Consider the following 25,981-nt stretch of genomic DNA (forward strand, 5'->3'; position numbering starts at 1 on the left):
TCTCTTGAATAAAACCTAAAGGAAAAAGAATATTTTTTGTTTTAAATTATGTTAGTATATCGTGTCAAGGGAAGGAAATGAAAAACACCAGATCATAGCAGAATCAAACATATTTAAAGATAAAGTGTATATACATACCATAATTGCTGTATTGAAATACCAAAGACTTCAACAGAGGCTGTGAAGTAGGCACTGCTAAAGGTACACCTCGGAAAGAAAGTTCAATGTCTTAGGTGGGAAAAAAAAAACATCAGAGCAAGAAAAGTGTACTTACTTTGTGAAATGGAAATAAATCTCGTTTTGGAAAACTTTACCATTCATTAGCACCCATGCATGGACAGTTGAGATGATTCTTCATTGGTTCCTATCTTCCGCAGATGAGAAGCCAGGCAACGATCTCCATTTTCAGCAGGCTACCTGCGAAAACTGCCACACACACTGTAGCTGTATAGACCTTAATTATATATATATATACAGATAGGTACATGAAATGGTTACATAAGGCTAGAATCGATGGTGGGGGATGTTGGTTTTTTGTTGGAATTATTTATATAACCAACCAAGCATGCCTTCCTTCTTACGTTCTCTCACTTCTTTAGGTTCGTAAGCGTTAACATCCTTGATAATCTTTTGTACCGCTCCTTCCGCATCATAGTTCCTACCCAAGACATCAATGAACTCCCCTTCGGGATCCATCAGGTAGAAGAAAATAGAATGATCCACAAGATAATCCTGGCCTGGTTTCAAGTCTCTAGGCGTACTAAAGTAAACACGGTAGTTCTTACAACATCTCTTAACTTCATCATAATCACCAGTTAAGCCAATAATATCGCTATGGAACTCACTCAAATATTCTTTTAGTACAGCTGGCGAATCTCTTGCCGGATCACAAGTAATGAAGATTGGTTGTAGTTCGACTCCGTTTTTCTTTAATTCATCTAACATCAGACCTAGCTTATCCAACTCATCAGGACAGATATCAGGACAATGTGTGAAACCAAAATAAATTATACTGAATTTTCCAATTAAATTCTTCTCTGTGAAAGGCTCACCATCCTGGGTTACTAGGTTAAAAGGGCCACCAATTAGAGGCTTTCCGACACCTCTGTTAGCTTCAGCCTCCTTACGTAGTTTCATCTTCTCCTTTTCGTTACGGAAAAAATAAGTCATTCCTGCACCAACGGCAATAAATAACACAAATGATTTCCAAGATAAATACTCAATCGGGTTCTTCTTCTTCATAGTTTGGGAGGAATAGTTTTCACTACCTATTGGAATGCTAGACAATGGGCGCCTAGAGTATTGTTTCTTCGGCTTTTCGACTTCGGGATTTGAGGGTGTAGGTTCGGTTTTATTTGCTTCATTCAATCTTGAAGATACTGTTGAAAATACTCTTGCTGAAGGGGCAAACAGAGGCTTAACGCTACCAAGGGCTCTTAGGTTTCTAATGGAGATCATTATGGATAGAGAAAGCTTAAGGAAGATGAAACGGGGACACAAGCTATATCTCGTGATTAGTTATTCTTGCCAGAAAAGAAAATCTTCCTTGAACCACAAAATTTCACTTCAATCGCTGATAAATTTTACTTATGTAAGCAAATTAATGAATTAGTACACAGGTATGATATAAATGTATATAAAGGGGACCTATTGGATTACGTGCTATGTATATCTTAATTCTTACCTGCACCTGCTCTGAAATACATGACATCACCGTCTTCAACAACATAATCTTTACCCTTTTGCATCAACTTACCTGCAGCCTTAACAGCTGCTTCACTACCTGCTTCTACCAAATCATCGTACTTCATGACGTTAGCCAAGATGAAAGTCTTCATCAAATCTGTGTGAATGACACCAGCAGCTTGTGGGGCTTTGGTACCTTCTCTGATAGTCCATTCTCTAACTTCAGTCTTTTCACCAGCGGTGAAAAAGGAAATTAAATTCAATTTGGATCTCATTAAAGTAATTAGTTTAGGTAAGACAGAAGTTGCGCCAACATTCTTTTCTTCCTCTGCTCTTTCTTCATCAGTCTCCATTTGTGACAATCTCTCTTCAAATGACACAGAAAGGGGAACGATAATATCACCTGGGGAATACGTGTCAACCCATTCCTTGATCTTTGGCAACCACTTGTTCTTTTTACGCAAAAAGTCCCTTTCGGACAAGTTGATCAAATAAATAGATGGTTTTGCGGTCAATAAGTACATGGAGTTGATGACTTCGACTTCCTTAGCTGTCCAGTTTTGGTTGGCAACTCTTTGGCCGTCCTTCAACAAATCAATGATTCTTTGAACAAGAACAGCTTCTTCCTTCTTTTGTTTAACTTCTAATGATTGACCACCTCTTTTGGTGATTTTTTCAATACCTTCCAGGTGTTTTTCCGCAAATTCGATATCTTTTAATCTCAATTCTTCACTGATAATCTCTAAATCTCTGACTGGGTTGACATCACCTTCAATATGGATAATTTCAGCATCATCGAAACATCTCACAACTTGGTAGATTGCATCAACAGCCCTGATATTAGCCAAGAATTCATTACCCAAACCTTCACCTTTAGATGCACCTCTGGTTAGACCGGCAATATCGTAAATAGTGATAAATGCAGGAACTTTCTTTGGTCTACCGTACATTTCCATCAAGGTGTCTAACCTTGGAGATGGAACAATGACTCTAGCTTCTTCTGGCTCAATTGTTGCAAAAGGATAGTTGGCTGGGTTACCTAATGGACATCTGGTAATAGCTTGGAAAAAAGTGGATTTACCAACATTTGCTAGACCAACAATACCGGACTTCAAATTGTTACCTGGTCTACCGAGCAGAACCTTCTTTTCTTCAACTTGTTTCTTTGGTGGCATAGTATTTCTCAACGATAGACTTTGCTCAAATTAGCAAAACACTGAATGGCATGTCTTAAACTTGTAACGTGGAAACTGAAAATCTTTTTGGACGAAATTTGAAAGAAAATGAGAATTATAAAAAAAAAAACAAGTGTAAAAACTCGTTAGGCGTCGATAGTCGCCACATATTTGTAAAGTACTCTGTAGTTGGTAGTAGCTACTTTGCATGAAAATAGACCAGCTGACATGGTAAATTTTTTTGGCAGGCTTGTTCCATTAGACGATCTCTAAACCTATGTGGCTGGACACGTATCACCGGAACAGAATAAAGCATATTTAAAAATTAAAAATGATTGCTGTAACAGTGTAGATTTACAAATGGAGAAACAAAGACAAACGAAGAAGGGAAATATATAATTAGGAAGTGAAAAATCAGAAAAGCAATACACCATATTATGGTAAACTCTTTTCAGCAGAGACAACATAATTCAATTCATCAATTACGTCACTGCCGTTATCATGGATGTTAGCTGCTTTTTGTCTGAAGACATCGTCAAAGTCTTCAACCTCCTGCCATTCTTCGAAAAACTTGCGTTCAAATAGCTTTGCATCAGGCAACCCGTTTATTGGGAAGATAAGTGTAGCTACAACCAATACTGCAGTTGCAGCTGCATAACCTGTGAAAAAGGAGAAATAGTAAACGTAGGTTGCACCCATTGGAACATGGTGTGTTTTTGTTGCACCAACGAAACCAACAATGTTGGGCAAGATACCTGCAATATATGCTGCATATGCCCTAGCATTGAAGCCTTTGGAATAGTAATATGGTGATGAGTTATTGGAAACGTACAAATCTGGCAGAGAAATGAAACCCTTCTTTAGAATATAATAATCACAGAAGACCACACCAGCAATAGCGGACAAAAACACAGAATATGCTGATAAGTACGTGGTGAACATAGACGAAGAGGTCATTAAATTCCATGGACAAATTGCAAATCCGATAGCTGCACAAATAAACCCCCCTCTTCTGATATTGATGAACTTAGGAAGTAAAGCAGTCATATCGGTACCTGCGGATAAGGAGTTTGCAGAAATATTGGTACCTAACTGAGCAATTGCAAATCCGAGAGAGATAAGGAAGACACCACCACGAGATCCTCTTGAGTAATGATCCAAAAATCTTGATAGCACATCAAGAGGATTCCAGTAAGTTTCACCATATAAGACCGTTGAAGCAGAAGAGACAAGAATACCAATCAAACATGTAACTGCAAATGAGATTGGCAATGAAATCAATTGGGGGGTAATGGCAGCTCCAGGTTTATTTCCAAATCTGGAGAAATCTGGTGCATTAACGATTAAAGTTGCAAAATTTGCTAATGAGTTCATAATGGAATTAACAAATGCCCAACCAAATTCAGAACCTTTGATAGTGGACCCTTGATGGATCACCGGTCCACCACCATCTGCCTTTACTAAAGTCCACACTAAGAAAGTGATACCAGCAATTGGACATACAACAGCTTTGACCGAGAATAAATGACGGACAATATGAGGTGGGAAATAAATAAATGGTAATTGGAAAAACCAAAACAAGAAGAAGCTCAATAATTTGAAAGATGTGATGTTGCCTCCAATATGATCTGGAATTCTCTTTTCCATGTCATTGCTAAAGATTGCACGCAACATCAACTCAACACAGTTGCCCCCAATGGTGGACTGAACACCAAACCAAACACATGCCATGACAACTCTATTGATAACGGGCCACAATGATCCCCAAATACCAAAAGACGATCTACAGGAAACGGGGAATGAAATGTGATAAGCATTACCAACCCTTGCAGAGGCAACGACAAATAAAGCACAAAGGGTGTAACCAATCCAAACGGTGATCCAAGTGACCCACCAAGATAAGCCTGCTTGAACACCTGTAGCTGCAATTTGCCATGTATTAATATTGAAGGAATCGGCAATCCAGAAAAAGACAAAATGGTACCATTTCCATTTACGTCTAGCAGCTTCAACAGGACGTAAATCATAGTTCAACAAGAAAAGTTGTTGTAATGTGAACCCCTGCGTACCGTCGATTTCCAAGGATCTATATAACCGTTGGAACCAAGTCTTTGGCTCCTCCTTTGCAATTAAAGCTTCTTCGTAGATGCCGTCTTCACTTGATACTTCCGACGCCTTCACGCTTGAGGTTTGTCCCTTGTGTCGTTCATGGACATCATATGTGTAGTTGTTTTTCTCCATACTGTGCTATATGTTTGTGCTGATGCAGGGGGAACAAACCTGAGATCCACCTTCCAAAAGAAGATGAAGCCAAGAGTGGAATTCAATTAGCTTTTTATAGAAACAAAGAAAAAAGAAGGTCTTGACATGTCAGAAGATAATAAAACGTTGAAAATACCACAGATATTATTCATGTGGAAGAATCATGGTATGGCAAGATGAAAAATTGTTCGAAAAAAGACTTGATAAGCGACTGTGCGAGTGAGAAAAGGTCATTTCCTGATAAGCTGTGCGGTATTAAGCATGATAAGAGCGCCTATTGGGAAAAATGCGCCACGAGATAAACCCAGCGGTAATATTGACTACCGGCAAGCAAAAGGGGGGTGGCCACGTAAGACTTCCAGGGAAAGATAAACCCCCAGTCGAATCAAATACAAACCCCTAATTAATGAAAATTAATATAAAATAAAATAAAATGAAATAAAATAAATTATACACACAAAACCCAGAGAAAAAAGCCTAATATACAGATAAAAAATATAAAACAAAACCAAATAAAAAAAAATGAAATAGAATAGCACGGAAAAAAACATAGAAAAAACATAACATAAACCAAACCAAAACAAAAGATAAAATGAAAAAAAAAACGATTAGCAAAATTACAGTTTCAGTATGTACATAAAGTGTAGTAGAGTGTAGAACAAAGCAAAAGGTGGTAAACTATGATATAAATTCAAGCTTTTTCTGATGCATCGATAGAAGGGAGTCTTTTAATAAATAGTTCCCTTTCGTTTGAATCCATTGCAATTCGTTTCTTGTAAACTTCCTCAAAATCTTCAACGTCTTGCCACTCTTCAAAGAATTTACATTGAAATAACCTAGCCTCAGGAGTCCCGGTGATAGGATAGATGTATGTGATTATGATTAAAACACAGGCAGCTGATGCATATCCAGCAAAGAAAGAGAAATAGTAGACATATGTTGCACCGATTGGAACATGGTGTGTTTTTGTTGCACCAACGAAACCAACAATATTAGGTAAAACACCGGCAATATATGCTGTATAAGCTCTTAAATTAAAACCTTTCCAATAATAGTAAGGAGATGACTCATTTGCAATGTACAGGTCGGTCAAAACGAGATAACCCTTCCTTAAGATATAATAATCACAAAACACAACACCCGCAATGGATGAAAGGAAGACAGAGTATGCAGATAAGTAAGTGGTAAACATGGACGATGAAGTCATCAAGTTCCAAGGGCAAATTGCAAATCCAATTGCTGCACACACAAATCCACCTCTTCTAATATTGATAAACTTTGGCATGATTGCAGTCATATCGGTACCTGCAGATAAAGAATTTGCAGAAATATTGGTACCTAACTGAGCAATTGCAAAACTGAAAGAAAGTAGAAAGACACCACCACGAGAACCTCTTGAATAATGATCTAAGAATCTCGAGAGAACATCAAGTGGGTTCCAGTATGAGACACCATAGATAGAATTTGCAGCGGAAGAGACCAAGACACCAATTAGACAGGTAATTGCAAATGAGATTGGCAAAGAGATCATTTGCGAGTAGATTGCAGCATCTGGTGCATTAGCAAATCTCGAAAAATCTGGTGCATTAACAATAAGAGTTGCAAAATTAGAAATTGCATTCATTGTGGAGTTGACAAAAGCCCAGCCAAAGGCAGAACCGGAAACTGTTGAAGGTGCACGAATAAAAGGTCCACCACCGTCTGCCTTCACTAAGGTCCAAACTAAGAAAGTTATACCAGCAATTGGAGAGATGACCGCCTTTACTGTAAATAAATGGCGAATCTTATGAGGCGGGAAATAAATGAACGGTAACTGGAAAAACCAATAGAGGAAAAAACACAAAAGCTTGAAGGATGTGATATTGCCGTTTATATGATTTGGGATTCTCTTCTCCATATCATTGCTGAAAATTGAACGCAACATCAACTCAACACAGTTACCTCCTATACTAGTATGAACACCGAACCAAACACATGCCATGACAACTCTATTGATAACGGGCCACAATGATCCCCAAATACCAAAAGATGATCTGCAGGAAACGGGGAATGAAATGTGATAAGCATTACCAACCCTGGCAGAAGCACAAACAAACAGCGCACAAAAAGTGTAACCAATCCAAACGGTGATCCAAGTGACCCACCAAGATAAGCCTGCTTGAACACCCGTAGCTGCAATTTGCCATGTATTCACATTGAAGGATTCCGACAACCAAAAAAAGATGAAATGGTACCATTTCCATTTACGTCTAGCAGCTTCAACAGGACGTAAATCATAATTCATCAAGAACAACTGCTGGATTGAATAACCTTTGGTACCACTGATTTCAACGAAATGGATGAATCTTTGGAACCAACCCCTCAGGTTGTTACTGTACTCGGAGGAATCAACAGTCTCTTCAACAGTTTCTTCAAATAAATCCGAAGAAGAAGTATCTCTAGCATCTAGATCGAGATTCTTCTCCTTAGCCAAAGAATCCTTTTCTGATTTATAGTGATTGTTCTCGTCATTTTTACCTTCAAACATGGCTTTTGGACCTTTGGTCAAGGTTGGAATTAATGTAGTGGTGCCTGAGGATTAAAGTATGGGGTATAAGGTGATTGTCCCTTGATCTATGAAAACAAAGATACGAATCAAGCAAGAGATTGTAAGGGAGTCACAGTGGGAAACAGATGGTACCGGTGGATAGATCCTTCTTCTTATATGGAGCCCTGGGATTTTCTTCAGCTGGCATGAAAAAAAAAAAGAGAAGAAAAAAAAAAGAAAAAAAAACTGGCTATTCTGAACACAATATTGGAATGGGAAAAGGAAAAGCCTTTTCCTTCTTCGATCCTTGTCCCTCTCTTCTCGGAAACGGACATACTCATTGTTTGCACGTCCTTGCCGCGGCGCATCGCCGTTTACTTTTCTTAGTCAGTGACTGTGCAGAAGCAAACACCGAGGATAGAGTATCCCTAAAGGGAAAGCCATGCCTTTCAAGGAAAGAGCCGTGCGCGGTATTTGGCTAATCACCGGGTAATTCTCTCCCCTTTAATGGGGCAATGCTAGGGAGGCGGATATAGACGGGCCAGAGCAGGGGGTAAAGCGGATAGAGACGGATTGGAATAGGGTTGTTTAAGAGCTGAGATTGTGGCTGGATTTAGAACTTCTCAAGATAACAATAGTGAGATGGAGAATGTCAAGGAAAAAAAGGCAAACAAACAAAGAGAATGGGGTCTTAATGGGGAAGATAAGATAAGACACAATTAGACTTTGAAAGATAGGATTCAGTTGTAAGGTGTAAAGTCATTCTCGGAGAAACACGGACTTCTCTTTCTCTGACATTATGTCCTCTCTTTTACCTTCTTATTTCGTTATCCATACCCACTCACTACATCCTCCATCATTACATGCACGTCCTCTCAACCATTGGATATCCTCTATGGGAATGTCTTCGCCTCCATGACCTTTGTAAATCCATACATCGTTTCCAAACACATTGATTTCAGTATCATCATCAACTGGTTCAATGGTTAATTGATGTCTGGCCGCATTGTAAACAAATACAGGAACAGATGGAGCGGTTGGACGATCACCATTGTCTCCATCTCTATCAACAACCCATCCTCTTTCAAAGATTGAGGCAAAACCCCACCTGCCTACGCCGGCCAGTATCAACCCAACACAGAGCCCTTGTAGTCCGCCGGCTATTGATCCCCGTGATTTACACCCCCAAATGAAAAACAACCCAATAACCCAATGATGAACTCTCAATACTAGCCTGTCTCCAAATAAAACACCAAGTGCAACAACTGTGAAAATAACAATCAGATACCTGGAAACGCATTTCAGAAACCACCCGTCTCTCCATATTCTGTAAAGTTGAAGAACGCAGCAAAATACAATCAGTATCATGACAAATATAAATGCTAAGATACCAGACGCACCCATATTGATGACGTCTTCAATGACCAACCGATCAATTGGCAATTTCTCAAACGTCAATGCATCCATCCCCGTAATCCACAATCCACATAAAAATGTTAGCCGTTGGATCAATCCAGACCCCACAAAAGAATATTCACATACAACCACCCATATAAGGACAATGATCCCAGATAGTGGTAACAACCTCCCTATAACAACGCTCAATAGCTGCCAGGAGCTGTTGTCTCCTAAGGTGATGTTGTCCTCGTAATCAACAACAATTGGTGGATCAACAACTAATACAATACTCAAATATACAAGCATCACTGAAGAAAACCAGAAAATGTCATTTCTCACGACAAAGACCCCCAGACCAACGGACAAAAATACGCCCATCCAAATCACCAGAGATATCAAGTCAAACAAATTGTTTCCTTTTTCATCTCTCTCCAGGGGCTTGATTACAAACCCAGCCGGATACCATCCATTAAACACCATTTTTTCATCATTTTGTAGATTAACATCGTAAGGATACCGATCAGTCAGCTCGAGTTTCACCGTACCGCCCCACATATTACCCACTAGCCCTTCTCTATATGCAGCCATACATGGGTACGAGTCGCCTCGGTATACGATTTCCCCATTTTCCTCAACCGGTGATGTCACAATAAATGGCTCATATTGGATTTCCACATCCTTGTATCTTAAGACATTGTATACCAAACCTGACCCTTCACAAAATGCCGGACATTTGACATAGAGCGTCTTATGTCTCTTAAATGGCAGTAGACACTTCTCCGCATGGAGACCACACTCTGTGTCGAATCCTTCCCAAATTTGCTCGGCTCTACCACATGATAGTTGCATCACCGGAATCTCATGTGAAATCATGGGCCGTTCAAACAAAATGACTGAATACACCCAAATAAGAAGCACCATTGCAAATAGTATATATAACGGGGGGATATATACTCCATACGGTGACATGTTGTGGATTGTTTCGGGGATTCTGTTAATTCGTAACCATATTCCCCTCAAGGGGTCCTGTTTGTCGGAGCATTCTTGGTACCTCTCTTCCTCCTCATCTCTGGACACCCGAGAACCCCTGGACATCCACTGAAGCTCCACTTCTTCATCCCTGTCTTTCCCAATCTCGTGCTTCATACCCAATTGCATGTCCATCGGCTTTTTCTCTTGCTTCAACAGTCCAGGAATGAGCCACCAGAAGCTGCCAAAAATTGACGAGGATTCCTCCTAAAACAACTTCCTCAAATTTCTGTCAAGTCTTAATTGGGGCAGATTCGAATTCGCTAAATCCTTTGTCTTCCCCTTCCTCCCCCTTCAAACTTTTTTTTCCTCTTTAGGAACAAATTCGATGACTGATTTGAAGAAATTGGAATGCATAATTTACCGATTTTTCCTTGGCTGATTTTTTTTTTTTTTTTCACTTGTTTGTGGATTTTGTCGGATAATTGCATCATTAGGACCTTCTTGACGTTCCTCTTGTCTGGGCTATTTGACAATCTCTTTTTCATCCTTTGCTTTCTTCTTCTCTTTTCTCTTTAACTTTGTTATTTTGTTTCCCCTCCATTCTTAAACTTTCTGGTGTTTTTTCTCTTTGTATTCATTGCTCTTCCCTTTGAAAGAAACACTCTATACTCACAACAACTATAGCAATAATGTCCGACTCTAGATCAACATCCACTGCTCCACAAGAAGAAGAGTATGAGGATTTACGTATTCTTGCTAACGAACCACTCATTTCCCCAGAACTTTTGATTAAGGAAATTCCAGCAACAAAATCATCACTTAAAACTGTTATTCAAAGTAGAAAAGCTGCAACAGCAGTGGTTAAGAAACAAGACGATCGTCTGTTGGTTGTGGTTGGACCATGTTCTCTTCATAATGAAAAAGTTGCTATGGAATACGCAAATTTGCTTAAGCCTTTGGCAGACGAATTATCGGGCGAATTAGTGGTGGTTATGAGAGCATACCTTGAAAAGCCAAGAACAACTGTTGGATGGAAAGGTCTAATCAATGACCCTGATCTTAATGGCTCTTTTAATATCAACAAGGGTCTAAGATTGGCTAGAAACATCTTTGTCAAGTTGACAGATTTGGGGTTGCCAATTGGTTCTGAAATGCTCGACACCACTTCTCCTCAATACTTATCTGACTGCTTGTCCTTTGGTGCCATTGGTGCTAGAACAACAGAATCTCAATTACACAGAGAACTAGCTTCTGGTTTATCATTTCCTGTTGGTTTTAAGAATGGTACAGATGGTACCTTGGGTGTTGCCGTCGATGCCATTCAAGCGGCAGAAGGTTCCCACCATTTCATGGGTGTTACCAAATCCGGATTGGCCGCAATTATTACTACTAAGGGTAACGACTCTTGCTTTGTTATTCTAAGAGGTGGTAAGAAGGGTACCAATTATGATGAAGCTTCAGTCAAGGAAGCAAAGGAAAAACTACCAAAGGGTAAGACTATAATGGTTGACTGTTCTCATGGTAACTCCAATAAAGATTACAGAAACCAGCCTAAGGTTTGCTCCGAAGTTGCTAGACAAGTTGCTAATGGCGAAGATGATATCATTGGTGTGATGATCGAGTCCAACATCAACGAGGGTAACCAAAAGATCCCACAGGATCTATCACAATTGAAGTACGGTGTCTCTGTCACTGATGCCTGTGTCAACTGGAATACTACTGAATCCATGCTCAGAGAACTTGCAAATGCCGTTAAATCTAGAAGATCTCTCAAGGCTTAATCAACTCTCTTGTATAAAATGCAAATATTATATATACCGTTTTTATTTAAATTCCAGTCAGGTCTAAATGAAATATTCTCCCTTATATGGACATACGTTTACGACTTTGTCAATCATGGAAATCCAACGCAAAATACCCCAAGCTTGCTCTCAATTGGAAGGTGATGAACCAAAATACTAGATGAGAAAAAATTCACTCTGAGTCATTCTTTGACCGCGCTTCCTCTTTAGGAAACATCTTCATTATAACGAATAACTGACTGACTCTGATACACCGGATGGATTGAGGCGTTCAAAGAACATTTTTACATTATTCCACGTAAGATCGTTTGATAACCTTGTTTTCCAACAGCAATAGGAATGTCTACTGTCCATGTTATTGACGTTAATTCGGGTAATTTACAGTCTCTATCCAATGCAATTACCTCTCTAGGATTTAAAGTGGAATTTATTACCCAGGGATCAGATCCAGCTTTGGAGACATGTTCAAAATTGATTCTTCCAGGTGTCGGTAATTTTGGCCACTTTGTGTTGCAGCTTCACGAACGTGGCTTTGTGGAACCACTCAAAAAATACATTGCCTCGGGGAAACCAATTATGGGTATCTGCGTGGGGTTACAAACACTTTTCCAGGGGAGTGAAGAAAGCGAAGGAGTAGAAGGTTTAAGTTTGCTGCCTGGTTATTTAGTCAAATTCGACGTCACTCACAAAAGTGTGCCACAGATCGGCTGGAACAGTGTTTCTCTCAAATCACACGAAGAATCAGCCAATGCACTTTACGGTATCTCTGAAGATAAAAGGTATTATTTTGTTCATTCATTTGCTGCTGTCCGTACCCCGGATGAAATAACAAAACTTTACGAAACAGGCTGGGATCTTGCATTATGCACATACTTGGATGAAACTTTTATTGCAGCGGTTGCTAAGAATAACATCTTTGCTACACAGTTCCATCCAGAAAAATCAGGTAAAGCCGGCTTAAAGGTCATTCAATCTTTCTTAACTACAGAAAAGTATTCTCATGTCGAATTACACAGTGCAAATGCCGCCAAAACGGATACAGGCTTAACTAGAAGAATAGTTGCCTGCTTGGATGTGCGTACCAACGATCATGGTGATTTAGTTGTTACTAAGGGTGACCAATATGATGTACGTGAAAAATCAGGGGATGGTAATAATGTCAGAAATCTTGGTAAGCCTGTGGAAATGGCTGAAAAGTATTATAACCAAGGGGCTGATGAAGTAACTTTTTTGAATATCACATCCTTCAGAAACTCACCTGTGAAGGATTTACCAATGTTGGAGGTTTTAAGACTAGCGGCAAAGACATGTTTTGTTCCATTGACTGTGGGTGGCGGTATAAGAGATGTGACTGATCCAGACGGAACTAAACATTCTGCATTAGAAGTGGCCTCTTCATATTTCCATGCCGGTGCCGATAAAGTGTCTATTGGATCTGATGCAGTCCGTGCCGCAGAGGAATTCTATGAAAATGGTAATAGAGGTTCTGGCAATTCTCCGATTGAAACAATCTCTAAAGCATATGGTGTCCAAGCAGTTGTCATTTCTGTCGATCCAAAACGTTTCTATCTTTCTGATCCCTCCACTTGTAAATACAAAACTATTAAAACCTCTATTCCAGGTCCAAACGGCGAAGAATACTGCTACTACAAAGTCACTTCACAAGGTGGCCGTCAAATTCACGAACTGGGTGCAGTTGAATTGGTAGTCGCCTGTGAAGCATTGGGCGCCGGTGAGATTCTGCTTAATTGTATTGATAAGGATGGTTCCAACAGTGGCTTCGATTTCGAATTGATCAACATGGTTAAAAGCAGTGTCACCATTCCTGTCATTGCTTCTTCTGGTGCAGGTAATCCACAACATTTTGTTGATGTTTTTAATAACACTAAAACCGATGCTGCATTAGGAGCAGGTATGTTTCACAGGGGAGAATACAAGGTTAGCGACGTCAAAGAGTTTATGACTAAACACGGTCTCTATGTGAGAAATGACAATACTGATCTATAATTACCGATGCTTTGTTTATTTTTGTTTTGTTTGTTTACACTATATTGGCATTATTTAGATAGATATACATTCTAATAAACATTACTTAAAATCATACTCTTCTTTTTTGCTTGAAGAAAAAAAAAACAATAGGAAATCAATTTTCCTCTTCAAACTTTTCAATTGCATCTAACCTTTCTTCAATTCTTTCTTCATTGTCAATTTTCACACCGGCAGAAACAGAGAATTGCCCACCACATCCGACTATTTGAATATCATGCTCCTTGGTTGCAGTATTATCAATTCTAGTTGGTTTTTCAACATCATCATCCAAGTTACCTAAACCAACAGCATAAGTGTCCGCAAACCCCCACGAAAAAACAAAGCCATCTTTAGTAACGGCTAAGGAGTGATGCGAACCACAGGCAACTGTCTTAATTGGTGGTAGTGCTAATTTAGTCGGAACTGGTAATGAACGAACGTTACCATGATCGTCTTTTATACAATCATCCAATGGCAATTTATCTTTTTCAATACCAATTTCTTTCATATCATATCTACCAAATGCATAAACTTCACCAGATGAGGACACTGCAAGTGAATGATGCTCTCCACCCGTAATATAAACAATATCTTTATCAGCCAATTCTTTAATCTCAGTTGGCTTGGTAACGACGGCACCGTCATCAATATTCATATCAACACCACATTGACCGTATTGGTTTAGCCCCCATGAATATACCTTTCCCTTTGTAGAAATTGCAAAACTGTGGAACTCACCAGAACCAATAAACTTTACATTCTTGAGCCCAAAAGATCTAGGTTCCAAAGATAATAAAAGACTTCTTTCTAAAATCTTACGCCCTAATTGGTATTGTTGTCCATTACCCCATGCATAAACCCATCCCTTGATGTCTAATGCTAAGATATGGTCTTTTCCGGCAACAATGGAAACAATATTCTCCAATTCTGTAATTCTAACAGGAAATTTTTGCAGCTTCACGTCTTTAGAAAAACCTAAAATACCTTCATTATTCCTGAAAGTACCCCATGCCCAAACTTGTCCACTTTCCAATAAAACAACCGACAAGTTGTCACTCGCAGCAAGTTTAACAACAGAATCATTTTCAGGTAAGCCTTCAACCTTACCAGGAGTAGATTCAGCTTCATTTAGATCGCCATCTTCATCATCACTTTCGGCATCCATATCCCTTAAATTTTTGTCTGCATCTGCACTTGTGTCTCTACCCAAAACAGCAGAGTCATTGTTTCCCCACGACCACACTGCACCGTTTTTATCCAACGCTAAAACATGCATGCCACCGACAGCAAAATCAACAATTCCTACTTCGTCTTTCTTGAGGAATGGGTTTAATCTTGGTCTTTTGACCTCTTTGGTTTTCGCATCTGGACCTAATCCTAGTTCACACATGGAACCAGACCCCCATACAAAAACATCTAACGGAGTTCTATTAGCAGTTGCTCTTTCATTGATAGTCTTGTAACGAGATGCACGGAGTGACTCGAAACTATGAAGTTCCAAAGTTTTTGGCTTCTTCGCTGGACTTGGGACAGCATTTCCCTCAGAAACAAGGCCAGTAGCTTTTCTCTTTCTTTCTAGTTTTACCATTTTTGCCTTGATCCTTTCGAGGAATAAGAAACAAAGAAAGGTTCTTACCTGTCGATCTCACCGATGTGTGTAGCTCCATAATTCAAATGTTCATTTTCATGGATATTTTCCTTTCAACAACAGGCTGTGCGAGTTTTTCAGCCAAAAAATTTTTTTTTACTATTTTTCAGTGGAAAAAGTAGTTGAATTCTTGATCTGGCTTAGCTTGCAAGTAGGATATTGTTTACGCAGATTGTAAGTACAAGAAACAATGGGCAAGGTCTCAACTAAAGATACAAAGGCTTCCGGAAAACATGTTCCGTTGTACAAGGATATTGCTGCCAGTGGTGGAAAATTAAAGTCTTCACAAATAAAAGCAAAAGTTTACAAAAAAGCAAAAGAGAATGATGACAATGATGACGGTGACGATGGAAGGGATGAGTTTGAAATGGATGCAGCTACTTCTCGTCGTGTTCTCAAGCTTGCACGTGAACAACAACAAGAACTTGAGGAAGAAGAAAACTACAATGAAGTTGCAACAAAGCCTAGGTTCCAACTTATTCAGCATGAATCTGATGCTGAAGAAGAACAAGACGAAGAAGAGTACGAAGAAGAGTACGAAGAAGAGATGGAATATGTGGATGATGAAGATCTTAACCCATCTGAAGTTGCAATGTTTGAAACATTTTTTAAAGCAAAACAAGGTAATAATGAACCTTTTCAGCCTATCAACCTTGCTGATAAAATTATGCAAAAAATAGCACAATCAGCTACTCCAGACGAAAGCGACGGTGGAAAAGATCCTGAAAGCACAGAAGGAAGACCACAAGACGGTGTTTACTTACCACCAAGGGTTATTGAAGCGTATCAAAAGGTTGGAGAATCTTTGAGAGCATGGAAACATGGTAAATTACCCAAACTATTCAAAGTTTTACCAACAATCAAAAACTGGGAAGATCTGATATATGTCACCGCTCCAGAACAGTGGACGCCAAATGCAGTATATGAGGCTACCAGACTATTTGTCTCGAATTTAACTGCAGCAAAGGCTGAAAAGTTTGTTAGTCTTGTTCTTTATCCAAGATTCCGTCAAGATATTGAAGAGAATGAAGACCACAAATTAAACTACCATATATATAGGGCATTGAAAAAATCATTGTATAAACCTGCTGCGTTTTTCAAAGGGTTTCTTTTCCAGTTAGTTGAAGATCAATGCTCAGTCCGTGAAGCCATGATTGCTGCTTCCGTGTTAAAGAAAACTTCGGTTCCAGTTCAGCACGCTTCTGTTGCATTGTCTTGGTTATTAGAACAGGAATTTTCACCTGCTGCCACTGTTTTTATTAGAGTGCTAATTGAGAAAAAGTATGCATTACCGTACCAAACTATTGATGATCTAGTTTTTTATTTCATGAGGTTTCGTGTAATTACTGACAATAAATCTTCATTCAAAATAGACAATGAAGCTGATTTAATGGACGATGTTGATATTGATATCACCCAACAGAGAAAATTACAAGATGCTCCACCTTTACCCCTTGTCTGGCATAAATCATTGCTCGCCTTTGCGCAAAGGTATAAGAATGATATCACAGATGATCAAAGGGATTTCTTAATGGAAGTTGTTAGGCAACGTCCTCACAGAGAGATTTCTCCTGAAATAAGAAGAGAATTACTAGCCGGTAAGCCAAAAGAATTCACCCAGGAACCAACTAAGAAATTTGATGATGATGATGTCATGTCTTACTTCTGATTTATAAATAGGATTTGCCTGATATTCTCTTTGATAACCCTCCACTAATTTTTGTATACGTTAAAGTAAAACAAGCGCATAACTCATAACCTGAATCACAAAGTCCTCTTGTGATGTATAAAAACCATACATGTACTTCTATAAAAACTATAAATAAATATCTACCCGCAACTAGTCCTTAGAAATCTTCAGTAATAAGCTCGAATGGATTAATTCATCTCCTTTATTATCAACCAATCGGATTTGTCTGTAGCCCTCCTTCATATCTCCAATTTTACAACACCAACTACCTACGGTATAATCAGATGTGTTCTTAACAACCGCATTACCCACCTTACTTATGACATTAGTCTTATTGACTCTATTTGTTTTAACGACTATTCTGATAAATGACAAGTCTATTGCATTGGCAAAGTAACTTAACCGGCATAATACGTTCCATATTGGATTGAATGCGTTATCTTTATTTTCAGCTAGTCTTGTTTTGAAACAAAGACTATATTCAGAAAGGGAGCTAAAATCATCGGAATGATTGGTTCTAATCGTACCAATATCTTTATCATACTCTTCAACATGAGCAATTGGTGAATCGCTAGAAAGTTCATCATCTAAAGAAAATGATCTGCTAGCTGATTTGTGATGTAAAATTTTGCCTTCAACTGGCTTAACATTATAAACTTCAATTTCTACCCACGGGGTATAACCGTTTAAGGATAATATTAACTCCTTCGGCTTTGGCAATTGTTGACCTGAAAGTATCAATATATCAAGCTTCTTAAGAATCGTAAACTGCAATGCTTTTAAGTTTTCGATTTTGATTAGCTCTTTGTTATTAGCTGCAGTTGGTCTTCTCAAAATTTCAGGTTTTAGTCTATATCCAGAATATCCAATTCCCGAACTGGTACTCAAAGGCCTAAATAAAGATTCCGATATTTCTTGACCGCAGTCCCAAATTTGCCAATTGGTGGCCACCATTTGGCAGCCTACTTCCCAGAACCTGATCGGATTGAAGTTATCTGACTTAAACCTAACAACTGATGGGTAAATTCTCATCATTCCTCGTTTATTGTGTTTTACAATTGCATTTAGTTTAAACTGATCTTTTAGCAAAGAGAGGAGCGATCGATCACTAAATGAAAGTACATGGTTGAACGTTTTCGATTCTGGTAATGAAAAGTTCCTGAACCGTATACCGACAAAATATGGCGCAAGGATTGAAAGTTCAGGTATAATTGTAGGCCTGGTTGGTTTGGGGACAATTTTCTTCAACACAATAGTCGTTGAGTCATCGCTGTGAGCAGATGCAGTCAAGTCTTCACTCTGGGTTGACGATGTAGAAAATGAAGAGTGAATGGCACTTGAAGAAGTTTCAACAATGGTAGTTTGCTTTGATTTTTTTACCTTTATCAGAATCTTATGCTTTAAATCCTGGGGTGAAGGAAGTATGTTAATTTCTGATAATGGTTCACATAACAGCATATCCCCAAAAGTATTTTTCATAACGGTCACACATCTTTGTTGCGCTTCCTTCGAACATCGAATTTCAAGAGATATAATCAAAGGAAAAGGTGTTGCAATGAATGCATATTTTCGAATAGTGTCAATTACCAATTCAAAATCTATAGAAGTTGTTAGCGTTCTTCCATGTGTCACTATTGGATGATTATCATCGTTGTTCCATACATCTATTTCAACACACCTACAGCCACGTTGCAAAGCATGAATATACCCTTCTATGGACGAGTTACCATGTACTTGTTTTCCTAAGAGATAAGTATTATGAGAAGTTGAAATATAATAATCAGTTAGTGGGTGTGAGTAATAATCACTGTGGGTTCTATATTCACTAATCAATGGACCATTAAAAACACTATTCAAATAATTGATCAAATTTGCTTGATTCATGAATTCACCCTCTCCCTTGTATGAGTACTTTTTGAATAGATACCCAATAAACCTTTCATCAAAATCCTCATTTTGAATCTTAGTAATAAACTGCTTAAACTGTTCCAAATGCAGTTTACCATTAGCAGCACCACAATGAGCTAAAATTTCGTCCACTTCTTTTCGGTTCCTTAGTTTCGTAACGAACTCTTGAAATTCACCAAAACTTAAAACTCCTTTTTTTTCCTTATCACATTCATCAAAATACTGGCGTAAATAGGACTGATTCATGTTTACATTTAGTTCCGAAGTTAGCTTAATTAAATCATCAAAACTCATATGCTGGCGATTTACCTTTTTTATTCTGTTGTTCCACTTCCCCACAGAAAACCCATTTACATCAGCACAATTTATTAAACTTTCTTGATTCTTAACCCATGTTGACAATACCGTCAACGTGTTTATCATAATTTCCAGATTTCTCTTAGATGTGGCAATCATATGTAGTGCTTTTAGATCATTTGATAGAGATCCTGCTGTCAAGTTTTTAGTCCGATATATAACTGTTATCCAAAGATCGTTATAATCTGAAGGGATATTGAACTCTTCCCTGTAACTTTTGGCATCACTGCCCACTCTAATACTCTGGATGTTATCCATTTCTATTTTAGAGCTAGCTTTTGAATTCCATGTTAGCGTCAATGATGGTAGATTTAATTTGAAAAGCCGATGGACATGTTTGCGTCGGGTAACTCTGATCATTTCCAACCCTGGATCTATAAGTTCTGCAGGATATGAAGAAGGATCAAAAGGATCCGACGAGGCACTATTTATTGCTTCCAAAGTTAATGGCACAAAAGTATCTAACGTTTCTTGGTTTTGGATGTTAGACAGACCATCTGAAGATTCCTTGAGTGTCTGTGTAGATATTGTTATAGACTTATCACTTGAGCTTTGACGTCGAAAAGATGTCGAATTCATCCGTAAAGTAGACAGGTGTTTGGTTATATCAGAAGTAATTGATGAAATATGCATGACAATTTGTAGTTGAACTATACTGGGCTTACTCTAAAGAAAAAAAGGTCTGTAAACATCTCCATCTTTATCTTTGAAAATAGAAAAAAAAAAGTTAAAGTACACTATAATTCTTAGATCGCTTATACATACGCTACAAAATATTGTATCTTATCGAAGACATTAGGTGATATAAGTTAAGTGCATCAATTGTTGCAATTGATATTAGGTATTTCAAAAGTTTCTAGTTTATAAAGAGTAATACAATCTTGTGAGGAGGGTACATAAAGAATTTCCAAGGACTCTTCACTAATTAGAATCCAGACGTAATTTTTTTGGAGACCATTCAGTTAAAAACTTAGATCTACCGTAATAAAACTTATCATAACCTTTCTTTTCATTGGAATCATCAAAGAAATCAATTTGTGCAGTATCATAGCCTGTGAAGCTGATTTTAGGAAGAATAGCAATGTCTTGCACTTGTACAGGATTGCCTAGTAAAGTGAAAGTTTTATATGAAAATCTTTGTTCTGGATCAACGTCTGGTCCAAAAACCTCCTTGTGTAATTGAACACGTTCTTTGATAAATAATTCATTTTTAATAGTAGTAAAGAAAAGGTATTGATCAATGGTGTTTAAATATTCAAATACAGTATCAGTAAGGAGAGATGTACCTGTGAACTGGACTATTGGTGCACCAGAGGCATCACAATTTTCATATTCCTTATTCCAGTCTGTGGTTTGGATAAGTTCCTTGTTGGTATTAATAATGAAAGTTATCCTAGCTATAATCCTGGCAAGCAATGGGTGATTTGACTTGGCCCGTAAAATATTATTATTAAAAGTGAGACGACGAGAATAATTGTCCGACCAATCAGCAGAGTTTGGATCAGAATCAATACCTAGCCAGACCTTAGTCTTAAACGATGGCAAGTTATACCAAAATCTGATGGGTTTTACAGCAATGGTATCAACATCTGCATAAACACCTCCATTCAAATAGAGGATTAAAAACTTAAGAAATTCAAACTTTAATCTTTCGTTAGGCAGGTAACGTAATGCTTCAACAACCTCTGGAACTTGAGGTCTTAGAATATCCGCAACTAAATCCTCTGCCTCAGAAACAGAAAAAAGCCTGTGGTCATACTCGGGGTTGGCGTCACTCCATCTTTCAACCAGAGTCTTACAATCCTTCGGAAAGTGTTCCTCGTCATCCATATCAGAAGTTTTCCATATTTGGAAAATATTCTTTTCTACTTCATCGTATGGATTATAAGGGAAGCTGAACAAGAGTCGATCGAGAATTGTAGAAAAGGAGTATATATTTTTTGGTTTCAAATACTCTTGAACAATTCCAGCATGATCTTTGACTACTAAATCAACCGATTCATCCTCATTCTTGCTTGCTGCTCCTGCACGAATCTCTGCAGAAGTCTTAAATGCTTTTCTAATCTTGGCGTCATGAATTGAAGGATTGAAAATATTAGCTGAAAGGATATTGAGAATGGAGAATATAACAAGGGCGGTCAAAAGAACCGATTTGAGGGTATTCATTGTAACTGCAGGAAATGTATCTAACTCACAGTTTATGTCTACTCTCGATGTGATGGGACGGTAGTCAAACTAAAGTAACTGCACAATAAAGTCCTCGACACATTCAGGGAAGAAAAATGGAAACGAAAACAAATCTCAGATCTTGTGCATGTTTTTTTTTTCCAGCGGTGTTCATTCAACGAAGGAATACATTCGTTGTATTTGTTCCATTTGGGTACTGTTATTTTTTCCATGTCTATTTGAATAGTGATCCCTTCAGTTACAAAGTTGTCTGGACATAATATGGGCTCAGCGGAATCACTGTCATCTGCTCCTACCCGCTTTTCGGGCAGGATATCACGCTTGACGCGTAGACGTACTAGGATAATCGTTCTCATTGGTGTTATGTTGACGATTGTCTCTGCATTTTACTACTTTGCCCCGGGAAACAATTTCGCAAGCTTAAAGCTAAGTAAAGGAACTGAGTCAGAAGGTGGTATGTTTGACAAGTTGTTTGACATCGACGCCGTCAACAGGTACCTAAGCAATGCAAACAAAGAAACAAAAAAATTGGAGAAAGAAAACGAAGTTAAAGGAGCTCAACTTCAAGTGAAAATCAACGAAGAACAAGAAGCCCTATTGAATAATGCTGAAGAACTTAGAAAGCTATATTTTAATTCTGATCATAACGGTATTATCAATTTTGGCTCCACTGGTAACATGGGTAAACCTGAGTTGAATATCCTCAAAAATAAAGATTCTAAGAATAAACTACAAGAGCTTCTTCATGATGGCAAGGATGGTAAAACCTCTAATAATAAAGAAGAGCCAGGTGGAGACAGAAGTATACCTTTGACTGATGAAATCCTGCCTGATGAAGATGCCTTTGCTAAAATTGATACTGAGCAGCTAATCAAAGGTGACCTAACATTCCAGAATTTCTTTGGTCAAATTTTGAAGTTGATTTCTAAGAACCATTTATCGTTCCCTCTAGAGCGTCGTATGAAACTAAAAGACGGTAAACCGATTATTGATGAAGTTTTCTTTTTTGAGCAATCTTACGATAGGTTAAGTGAGCATGACTTGTATGGCTTATTCGAATTTCCCCAAAACTTTATTAGTGATTTGAAATTGAAGCATGAGAACGTTGTTAGGGGCATTCCTGATGTTGTTCCACATTTTTACAAGGGTGATGGTTATGTTACTGTTGGTGGTGGAATCTATTCATGGTATGCCTTACTAGGTATTGAAACCCTTAGAAAAGTCGGTTCTAAATTACCAGTTGAAGTGTTTTTGCCAGAGCTTAAAGATTATGAGTTTGAATTTTGTGAGGTTATTTTGCCTAAACTAAACGCAAGATGTATTGAAATGTACAAGATTTTTGGTGCTCAAAGTTTACAAGATTTTGATGTCCAAGGTTATCAATACAAGGCTTTTGCATTATTGGCATCATCTTTTGAGAATGCATTTTTATTGGATTCAGATTCTTATCCAGTTACCAATCCAGATCCCCTATTTGAGTCGGAACTTTATAAAGAATATCAGATGATCACATGGCCAGATTTTTGGAGGAGAACTGTTTCTCCTTACTTCTACGAGATTTCAAACACTGAAATTGGTATGGTTCCAGTTAGACACCTGAATGATTTTTTTGTCAACCCTAAATATTTGGAATACAAACAAGGTGATGACATTGTTGTTGGTGCTACTTACCATGATCGTGCTGGCACTATACCAGATTGGACTACAGAATCTGGTGAGATGTTAATAAACAAACGTAAGCATTTTAGGACATTGATTTTAGCATTATATTACAACTATGATGGACCATATGGTTACTACCCATTATTATCCCAAGGTGGTGCTGGTGAAGGTGATAAGGAGACTTTTGTTGCTGCCGCTAACTTCTATGGCTTGAAGTGGTACCAGGTCAACAAAAAGTGTGAAAGACACTTTGGTTGGTACAATGATGAGCAAAATTATGAGCATTCTACAATTGTCCAGTATGATCCAATTTCTGATTACGACTTGCTACAAAAATCCCGTGAAATGTATAGGAAAGACGTTGAAACTGCTGGCGATAGTTATGAATATAACTATGATAAATATTTCCTTGATTTCTTCACTCCTGATGCTCTTAATCCAATGTTTTACCATGTGCATGATCCAAAGATGAACCCATTCAAAATCATGGAAAAGAAATGGACCGAAAACTTGGACGGTAAAAAGATTCGTAATGTCGCAGAAGATTTCCCACGTGTTCACTTTGATTTAGAGCTCTTCCTCTGGGGTACGATTAATCATTACATGTGTGATACATCGACCAACTTCCGTGCTTTCGATGGTCAGGACAAAACTGAGTTATGTAATAAATTTATGCCTGATCAGTTGGCATACTTAAAATTCAGTTCTCAGAAGATCTTCGATGCTTATAAATCTGAAAACTATCAGGAACAAATTAAAGGTGGTCGTGACTGGACCTGATGATTCTACGCTTGGATTTCCTACTTTACTTTATATTTCTCTGTGTATGTACGTATACTGGTTCGTCACTTTATTGGTATAGGGCTCTTTTTCATTGCCACGCGACGCGTCTTTGGATATCAACCGTTAAATTGAATCGACACTTGGGATACAAAAAGTTGTTGGAAAGAGGAAAGTGCTAGGAGCTTCGTATATAAATATTAGCCATTCAATTGTGGAACAAATGTCAATAGATGTCAAAGAAAAATACTATTTATTACGGAAGTACTCCCACTACCTAAAAACCGAGCTAAAGGCGTTTACTGGGAAAAAGGTGACCAAGGGAAGTTCAGTGGAAAATAAACTTCGAGTCTATAGGAAACTCAGGAAATTAATCCACTACGTTGATGACGAGCTAAAAGGTAAAGTTGAGCAAGAAAAGAAGATAATCAAACAGGTTGACAATTATTATGAGTATCTTGAATCTAAAATCAGCAAAAGTCTCAATGGACAAACAGAGCTGTCAACGTCAACCAGAGGGAAAACTAAACAAGTTTCTCATCATGAACAACCACCTGGAAACAAACAGGTGAACCAAGAATCCATTGAAACTGATGAGGATGATGAAGAAATCACAGAAGTTGGGCCTACGCCTCAACTCAATGGGAGAGTATTAACAATATTTGACATACAAACATCGCCGGAAAAAATCGAAATGTCTCCAATGAAAGGTGTCCCAAAGTTAAACCTTGGGATACAATTGGAAGCACCTCAGGAAGTAGAAATGTTTAAGACTCCAACGAAACCTGTGAAAACTCTTGACCTTGGCTTTGGGTCTTCCTCCAGAAAACTCACATTCGATAAGATTGATATAGCCGATGATGACCTTGTAAAGGATACGGTACCGGCTAAATCGAATATGCAACCAATTCATGAAACGCCAAAGTACTTGAAAACTCAATCCACCAAACTAAACCATTTTGACTATGTGATGATTGATGATAATTGGAGTGAAGATGAGTTTGACGATGGTTTCACTGACACAATGGCCCCTTTAGGCCGGGGGAATGACGACAAGCACGAGAATGATACACCCAAAAAACATTTTTTAGAACTCAGCTTCTCTGATTCGGAGCTATCAACATTGAGTTACATAGAACCAAGTCCTATAATTAAGAGAACAAGTGGACGTTCTTTGTTTGAATTACATAAAGATGTGGTTAATCTCAAACGTAATTTGACCGACCTACAGGAGCTTGCTGGTTTGGAATCGGATCATAATGAGCTAAATAAACAAGATGAACCAGTCTTACAAACTGTGGGGTATGATGAATATAAACTAGATGAAAAACCCAAAGAAGCTGATGAAGCAGATCAGAATTTGGTTTCAGGTGAAAGTACACATGTAAGCAGTCCAACAAAAGATAACACCTTATTTAGGGAAAACATAGTTAACGTATTCGATCCACACTACAAACTAAGGAATAAAATTAAAACTATCAAAAGATCCACCAGAAGGGCAAAGTTACATAGTGATAAAATAAGCATACACGATGATCTTGAAGAGATAGACATCCATGCACTTGCATTTGGAAAGCGTAAGTTAAACTTTGATGAGGGTCAAAGCTGCGACAGTGCAAAGGATCATTCTAAATCAGAAACACCACATAAAAGAAGTTCTGATATATATACTTCCGACGAAGACGACGAACTTTATGAAAGAAAAGACATTGCTCAACTGGAGAAAGAGTTAGAGGTGAAAAATAAAGGGAAAGGATTTAAGGGTAAGCACCCATTATCTAATAATTTTGTCCGTCTTAAAATTAATAGAGGCAGACGTGGAAACAGTCGTTTTAAACGTAGGCGTTAAGCGTAGATATTTATATTTATACATTTCAGGAGCTATTATAGAATAAAGAG

General features: G+C 38.2%; 13 protein-coding genes across 13 annotated transcripts; 5 read left to right on the forward strand and 8 right to left on the reverse strand.

Moving 5' to 3' along the window:
- Positions 1-543: 543 nt before the first annotated feature.
- Positions 544-1,458, reverse strand: C5L36_0C01990 (uncharacterized protein; the record flags this gene model as incomplete). The annotated part of the gene is made up of 1 exon (XM_029465871.1): positions 544-1,458. One exon carries the CDS (start codon positions 1,456-1,458, stop codon positions 544-546), a length of 915 nt encoding a protein of 304 aa, XP_029321731.1.
- Positions 1,459-1,673: 215 nt separating this feature from the next.
- C5L36_0C02000 (uncharacterized protein) lies at positions 1,674-2,861 on the reverse strand (the record flags this gene model as incomplete). Its single annotated transcript, XM_029465872.1, has 1 exon — positions 1,674-2,861. One exon carries the CDS (start codon positions 2,859-2,861, stop codon positions 1,674-1,676), a length of 1,188 nt encoding a protein of 395 aa, XP_029321732.1.
- A 435-nt stretch (positions 2,862-3,296) lies between these two features.
- C5L36_0C02010 (uncharacterized protein) lies at positions 3,297-5,102 on the reverse strand (the record flags this gene model as incomplete). The annotated part of the gene is made up of 1 exon (XM_029465873.1): positions 3,297-5,102. The coding sequence occupies one exon, from the start codon at positions 5,100-5,102 to the stop codon at positions 3,297-3,299; it is 1,806 nt and encodes a 601-aa protein (XP_029321733.1).
- A 712-nt stretch (positions 5,103-5,814) lies between these two features.
- Positions 5,815-7,650, reverse strand: C5L36_0C02020 (uncharacterized protein; the record flags this gene model as incomplete). The annotated part of the gene is made up of 1 exon (XM_029465874.1): positions 5,815-7,650. One exon carries the CDS (start codon positions 7,648-7,650, stop codon positions 5,815-5,817), a length of 1,836 nt encoding a protein of 611 aa, XP_029321734.1.
- An 819-nt stretch (positions 7,651-8,469) lies between these two features.
- C5L36_0C02030 (uncharacterized protein) lies at positions 8,470-10,212 on the reverse strand (the record flags this gene model as incomplete). Its single annotated transcript, XM_029465875.1, has 1 exon — positions 8,470-10,212. The coding sequence occupies one exon, from the start codon at positions 10,210-10,212 to the stop codon at positions 8,470-8,472; it is 1,743 nt and encodes a 580-aa protein (XP_029321735.1).
- Positions 10,213-10,709: 497 nt separating this feature from the next.
- C5L36_0C02040 (uncharacterized protein) lies at positions 10,710-11,801 on the forward strand (the record flags this gene model as incomplete). The annotated part of the gene is made up of 1 exon (XM_029465876.1): positions 10,710-11,801. The coding sequence occupies one exon, from the start codon at positions 10,710-10,712 to the stop codon at positions 11,799-11,801; it is 1,092 nt and encodes a 363-aa protein (XP_029321736.1).
- A 360-nt stretch (positions 11,802-12,161) lies between these two features.
- C5L36_0C02050 (uncharacterized protein) lies at positions 12,162-13,829 on the forward strand (the record flags this gene model as incomplete). Its single annotated transcript, XM_029465877.1, has 1 exon — positions 12,162-13,829. The coding sequence occupies one exon, from the start codon at positions 12,162-12,164 to the stop codon at positions 13,827-13,829; it is 1,668 nt and encodes a 555-aa protein (XP_029321737.1).
- A 136-nt stretch (positions 13,830-13,965) lies between these two features.
- Positions 13,966-15,438, reverse strand: C5L36_0C02060 (uncharacterized protein; the record flags this gene model as incomplete). Its single annotated transcript, XM_029465878.1, has 1 exon — positions 13,966-15,438. One exon carries the CDS (start codon positions 15,436-15,438, stop codon positions 13,966-13,968), a length of 1,473 nt encoding a protein of 490 aa, XP_029321738.1.
- Positions 15,439-15,688: 250 nt separating this feature from the next.
- C5L36_0C02070 (uncharacterized protein) lies at positions 15,689-17,167 on the forward strand (the record flags this gene model as incomplete). Its single annotated transcript, XM_029465879.1, has 1 exon — positions 15,689-17,167. The coding sequence occupies one exon, from the start codon at positions 15,689-15,691 to the stop codon at positions 17,165-17,167; it is 1,479 nt and encodes a 492-aa protein (XP_029321739.1).
- Positions 17,168-17,338: 171 nt separating this feature from the next.
- C5L36_0C02080 (uncharacterized protein) lies at positions 17,339-20,086 on the reverse strand (the record flags this gene model as incomplete). The annotated part of the gene is made up of 1 exon (XM_029465880.1): positions 17,339-20,086. The coding sequence occupies one exon, from the start codon at positions 20,084-20,086 to the stop codon at positions 17,339-17,341; it is 2,748 nt and encodes a 915-aa protein (XP_029321740.1).
- Positions 20,087-20,374: 288 nt separating this feature from the next.
- On the reverse strand, positions 20,375-21,619 carry C5L36_0C02090 (uncharacterized protein; the record flags this gene model as incomplete). Its single annotated transcript, XM_029465881.1, has 1 exon — positions 20,375-21,619. The coding sequence occupies one exon, from the start codon at positions 21,617-21,619 to the stop codon at positions 20,375-20,377; it is 1,245 nt and encodes a 414-aa protein (XP_029321741.1).
- A 282-nt stretch (positions 21,620-21,901) lies between these two features.
- Positions 21,902-24,082, forward strand: C5L36_0C02100 (uncharacterized protein; the record flags this gene model as incomplete). The annotated part of the gene is made up of 1 exon (XM_029465882.1): positions 21,902-24,082. One exon carries the CDS (start codon positions 21,902-21,904, stop codon positions 24,080-24,082), a length of 2,181 nt encoding a protein of 726 aa, XP_029321742.1.
- Positions 24,083-24,305: 223 nt separating this feature from the next.
- C5L36_0C02110 (uncharacterized protein) lies at positions 24,306-25,931 on the forward strand (the record flags this gene model as incomplete). Its single annotated transcript, XM_029465883.1, has 1 exon — positions 24,306-25,931. One exon carries the CDS (start codon positions 24,306-24,308, stop codon positions 25,929-25,931), a length of 1,626 nt encoding a protein of 541 aa, XP_029321743.1.
- Positions 25,932-25,981: the final 50 nt, after the last annotated feature.

Source organism: Pichia kudriavzevii, chromosome 3 (genome assembly GCF_003054445.1).
Source record: "Pichia kudriavzevii chromosome 3, complete sequence".
Classification (NCBI taxonomy): domain Eukaryota; kingdom Fungi; phylum Ascomycota; class Pichiomycetes; order Pichiales; family Pichiaceae; genus Pichia; species Pichia kudriavzevii.